At 42.3% G+C, this 6,042-nt stretch overlaps 1 protein-coding gene across 1 annotated transcript in view; it reads right to left on the reverse strand.

Moving 5' to 3' along the window:
- The window catches only part of ZNF14 (zinc finger protein 14), a 19,929-nt gene that overhangs the window by 2,611 nt on the left and 11,276 nt on the right, over positions 1 to 6,042 (reverse strand). The window contains exons 2-3 of the mRNA XM_025367620.1: positions 919 to 1,045; positions 647 to 707 (exon numbers count right to left, since the gene is read on the reverse strand). Of these exons, the coding sequence (XP_025223405.1) occupies positions 647 to 707; positions 919 to 1,045 (188 nt within the window). The remainder of the gene's footprint in view (positions 1 to 646; positions 708 to 918; positions 1,046 to 6,042) is intronic.

Here is a 6,042-nt window from a genome sequence, read left to right on the forward strand (position 1 = left end):
TTTTTTTTTTGAGATGGAGTCTCGCTCTGTCACCCAGGCTAGAGTGCAACGGCGCGATCTCGGCTCACTGCAATCTCCGCCTCCCAGGTTCACGCCATTCTCCTACCTCAGCCTCCTGCGTAGCTGGGACTACAGGCGCCTGCCACCATGCCCGGCTAATTTTTTTTTTTTTTTTTTGTATTTTTAGTAGAGATGGGTTTCACTATGTTAGTCAGGATGGTCTCGATCTCCTGACCTCCTAATCCGCCCCCTTGGCCTCCCAAAGTGCTGGGAATACAGGTGTGAGCCACCATGCCCAGCCTTTTTTTTTTTTTTTTTTCCCCAGATGAGGTCTTGTTATGTTACCCAGGCTAGTCTTGACTTCCTGGCCTCAAGTGATCCTCCTACCTCAGCCTCCCAAACCGCTGGGATTACCTGCATGAACTACTGTGCCTGGCCAAAAGAATCATATTTATAGAAGGATTTTCTAAATGCTATTTCAACGTGATTTATTTTTCACATCCTGAACATCTATGATGTTTTTAAGAAAACATTTTCAGTGAAAGTTTTCTAGGAATAACTAAATTTGAAGCTGTGCTTAATTGTTTTGCCTGCTTTCTTCTGAAATTCCCCCACGGGCCGCTATTCTTCTGTGGATGCAACTCACCTTCGATTTCTCCCCTGGTTTCTGTGGTCATCTTCAATGTCCTGGTCTTCCCACTTTTTTCCTAAAATGCACACCCAGAAACACCATTATAAATTATTACAAATTACAGAAAATCATTACAGTCTAGTTTCATGATTAGCTGTGACTCTGTCTGATTCAATCACTGAAAGATTCCCTTTCCACATTTCAAATCTTGGAACACAGCTGTCAAGCAAGAAACACTTGTTCTGTGTTCTATATTTAACTGAGGAGAGAAATGTTGATATCCTTACCTAGACAGACCAGGTTTTTGAAGGTCTCCTGCATCACATCTTCGTAGAGCTTTTTCTGTGAAGAATCCAGCAAAGCCCACTCCTCCAGGGTGAAGTTCACAGCCACATCCTCAAAGGAGACTGAGTTCTGAAACATTCCACATATGTTTACAGGAGGATGGGTAAGACTGGTGGTACTGGGGATCTATACTTGATTTATAAGAAGTTCCCATACAATTCTGTGTTCTCCAAACATTTGGTGTATGACTCGGCTGTCAGAACTACAACTGTCCACACTGACTTCCTCATAAAATTCATGTGATCATGAACACACAGAAGTTACTTCTATTTTTTTCTTTTTTCTTTTTCTTTTTTTGAAACAGAGTCTTGCTTTATTGCCCAGGCTGGAGTTCAGTGGTCTGATCTTGGCTCACTGCAACCTCTGCCTCTGGAGGTCAAATTATTCTTGTGCCTCAGCCTCCTGAGTAGCTGGGACTACAGGTATGTGCCACCACACCCAGCTAATTTTTTGTATTTTTAGTAGAGACAGGGTTTTCCATGTTGGCCAGGCTGGTCTCGAACTCCTGAGCACAGGCAATTTGCCCCACCCCCCGGCCTCCCAAAGTGCTAGGATTACAGGCGTGAGCCACTGTGCCTGATCAATTACTTCTATATTTTTACTGTGATTATTTGGAACTTTATTGTTCTCTAAAGGTGGACTCAAGCTCACATTGGAAAAGTAAGAGAAATGCTATACAAATGAAACAAATTTTAAGACCTCTAATCCCTTGTGAGAAACTCATTTCCTACCTTATGAAGCATCTTACTCAGCATTTCATTAAACATGGAATCAATCTGGGTAAGGTTTCAATAAATAAATACACCTTCAAGAACGGTAGGCTTTTCTTTTATTCCCATCAACAAACGAGAGGCCAGGAAGCCTGTGGAAAGCTAAATTGTCATGAGGAGCTGCTGGCCAAGTCCTGAAGGACTCCGGGCCACTACTGCAGTGGGATTATTAAGGAATCAGAGATTGACACGTTGAGGAGGAATTATTTAATTACTTAGGTGCACTGACCCAGTTGGATTAACATCTAAAGGACTGAGCCTCGAACAAAGAGTCAAGCTACCTTTTCAGTATTTCGTGGGGTGGGGGGAGATTTGTGCAGGGGTACAGAAGTGAGAAACAAAGACAGTTATTCAATTAAGACATGCATTACATTATTTCTTACTTTTCAAGGAACATGTTTTATGACTTGAGATTATCTGTTTAGTGACCTTGCAGCTGCACAGCTAGAGAAACAGAGTCTTCACAATGCCTGGGAAAGGGAGAGATAAGGCTCACTAGCCACAGAAAAACAGGCAGTCAATTTTTAAAGGACTTCAGCTCTTTCTCTTCCTCAGGGGGAACTGGTTTTTCTTACATACAACTGAGTTTTTGCTTACACATCTTTAAAATTTCTTTTAATTCCTGTTCCACTATGACTACTCAAATCCAGCTGGCTGAATGAAAATATTCCTTTGCAGAAGTATTAATTTCAACTTGTTTGTGTAATATTTATCACAGGCTCAGTTCTTCCTTTTGTCTCTCTCATATTTCATGGATCTAGGAGGTTACTGGGAAGTTAGAGCTCAGGCCTGAGGAGGTACGTATGGCAACTTAGACCTCTACAAAATCCCTACACCAGAAGAAGGTTTATTACATGTATACTTGAGACCTTGGGAAGAGCGGGTAGGCTGGCTTGGAGTTTTCACTGAGGTTAGGGAGTGGGCTAGTGTGGGAGTTCATGCATACAGGCAGGGGCTAATGTGGATTGGATGTCTCACCAGCACCAAATGAGGGTGACCCAGGCTTTCTTCCTATCGTATCTGGATATGGGGTATATAGTGGAAAAGGAGGAATGAGATTTTATTTTATTTCATTTTTTTTTGAGACCGAGTTTCACTGTTGCCCAGGTTGGAGTGCTGTAGCGTGATCTCGGCTCACTGCAAGCTTCGCCTCCTGGGTTCAAGCGATTCTTGTGCCTCAGCCTCCTGAGTAGCTGGGATTACAGGTGTGCACCACCACACCCATCTAATTTTTGTGTTTTTAGTAGAGACAGGGTTTCACAATGTTGGCCAGGTTGGTCTTGAACTCCTGGGCTCAAGCGATCTGCCTGCCTCCACTTCCCAAAGTGCTGGGATTATAGGCATGAGCCCCCATGCCTGGCAAGAATGAGATTTTAAAGCGATCATCCATCAAACATCACAAAAAAATGAAGTCAGAGGCTTCCAATTTCTGGTCTTACAAGTAAGGAACGTAGAAATTGTCATTCCCAGCCGCGCAAGTAAAAAATAAACAAACATCAAATCAATTACTCTTCTTAGATCCATTAAAGAATTGAGGGTCATAAGGCAAAGTTTTCTCTCTAAAATTTGAGAGACAAATAGGAAAAGGAACAATTTTATAATATTCCCAGAACATCATGTTCTTCTTAAGAAGGCCTATTCTCAAAAAAATCCATTTCAACAAAAGCCTAACCTACTAGGAGTTTGCCAAAGCCTATGTGACCTGGGAGCAGGGACACAGAAGCATGTGTGAAAGTGAACCATTTTTTGTCTTCCCAACACCAATACAAGGTGTCTTTTCCAACACCATTCTCCAACTCTCTGACATTGACTGTGCCCTAAAATATAATCCAATTTTAAGTACCCAGAATTAGTCAGACTCCACAGGTTAAGGACTCAGTCCCACAAGACTGCCCCCATGTCAGATGCAAGTCACACAGTGGGGTGCCCAGGCCACCCATGCTTCTATATGCCAACTACAAATCTGGAGTTCTCACAACACCCTTTATAGTTCAATAATTCACTAGGGCCTCCCTCAGAAGTCAGGAGAGTGACTTCCTTAGCATCACCGGTTTAATTACAAAACATACAACTCACGAACAGCCAAGTGGAAGAGGCCCATTGGTCGGTATGGGGAGGAGGTGTGAAGTTTCCATGCATTCCCTGGGTGTGCCATCCTCACGGCACCTCAATATGTTCGCCAACATGGAAGTTCTCAGAGCCCCAATATTTATGAAGGTCCCATCAGATAGATATGATTGATTAAATCATTACACACTAATGATTAATTCAATCTCCAGCTCCTCTTTTCTTCTGTGAGGCTGGGGGCTAGGGCTGAAAGTTCAAGGGTGGGTCTTTGTGGTCACCAATCCTAATCCTAAAGTCATCTAGGATCTCCTAAGAGTGCTACTTTGCAAATAAGGAGGATCCTTTCACCCTTCTCACTTGTGAAATTCAAGGGATTTAGGAGCTCTGTGCTAGGAATCACATACAAAGACTAATCATATCATATCACAAAACATTGCAGCTCAGGGGCACAGGCTCACTAAAAGACTGAGATCAAATCATAGGACTATAACATGTTTCCCTTCCACCTACAGCTTACCAGTATTGTCATTAGGGTTTCTGTTTAAAAACAGGTGGCTGCAATGAAAGAATATTGCAGTTTCCTTCTGCATGTTTCAGACTTTATTTAGCAAGTGTCTAGAGAACCCCAAAGATGACAGGAGAGAGAAAAGCAAGGACACCAAAGGAAATTTTAACCTCTGACATCTACAGCTACTGAAAACAGTAAACAGAGACAAAACCCAGTAGGATACACCTAGAACTCACACTCAAGGCCTATTTACCTCAGTTTCTTTTTCCCAGTACATCTTGTCCAGTTTTCAACAAAAAAATATACGAAATACGAAAAGGTTTTAAGAACAGAATTAGAAGACAGAGGTCAAGCGCCAGAACCAGATTAGGTATAGAAGAGATGTTGGAATTGTCAGATAAGAAATTTAAACCAAATATGATTAATATACTAAGGGTTCTCAAGGAAATGTTGAACAATATGAAAAAAAAATAGACAATTTAAGCAGAGACATAGAAATTCTAACGAAGAATCAAAAGGTAACGAAGGACATAAAATACACCACAACAGAAATGAAGAACAACCTTAGAGGTTCATCAATACAGTGGAAATGTCTGAAGAGATGATCAGTGATCTTGAAGAACTGTCAGTATAACCCGCCAAACTGAAAAGGAGAAAAAAGACATCAGAAGATCCAAAAACTGTCAGAAAATTACAAAAAGTGGAACATACACATAACAGTACTAACTAAAGAAGAAAGAGAAAGAAACAGAAGAAATAATTGAAGCAATAACGACTGATAATTTCCCAAAATTAACGATATACATGAAAGGACATATCCAGGAATGCCAAGCAACAGAAATACCCCCAAATCCACACCTGGGTGTATCATATTCAAAGAGAAAATTAAAAGACAAAGAAAAACCTTGAAAGAAGTTACAGGAGGAACAAACAACATCTTTGTTATAAAAATGTATATGAATTAAGTCAGACTCTTTTTTTTTTTTTCTTTTTTTGAGACATTGTCACACTCTGTTGCCCAGGCTGGAGTGCAGTGGCAGGATCTCAGCTCACTGCAACCTCCACCTCCTGGGTTCAAGCAATTCTCCTGCCTCAGCCTCTGAGTAGCTGAGATTACAGGTACACACCACCATGCCCAGTTAATTTTTTGTATTTTCAGTAGAGATGGAGTTTTGCCATGTTGGCCAGGTGAGTGTCAAACTCCTGGCCTCAAGGGATCTGCCCACCTTGACCTCCCAAAGGGCTGGGATTATAGGCATGAGCCACCGCACCCGGCCCTTCTACTCTTACTTTAATCAACCAACCTTAACAGTCACAAAGGATAAGGAAGACAATGATACAAAGATTATACCTTACAAGGTGAGCATTTGACTAAATGACAACACTATCTCCCAGCAGGACATCCTGGCCCATGGATATAGATATACTTATTGACTACAGGAAAAAGAGGAGGCTTAGAATTATGCAAAATCGGCCGGGCGCGGTGGCTCAAGCCTGTAATCCCAGCACTTTGGGAGGCCGAGACGGGCGGATCACGAGGTTAGGAGATCGAGACCATCCTGGCTAACACAGTGAAACCCCGTCTCTACTAAAAAATACAAAAAACTAGCCGGGCGAGGTGGTGGGCGCCTGTAGTCCCAGCTACTCGGGAGGCTGAGGCAGGAGAATGGCATAAACCCGGGAGGCGGAGCTTGCAGTGAGCTGAGATCCGGCCACTGCAC

Source organism: Theropithecus gelada, chromosome 19 (assembly GCF_003255815.1).
Source record: "Theropithecus gelada isolate Dixy chromosome 19, Tgel_1.0, whole genome shotgun sequence".
NCBI lineage: Eukaryota > Metazoa > Chordata > Mammalia > Primates > Cercopithecidae > Theropithecus > Theropithecus gelada.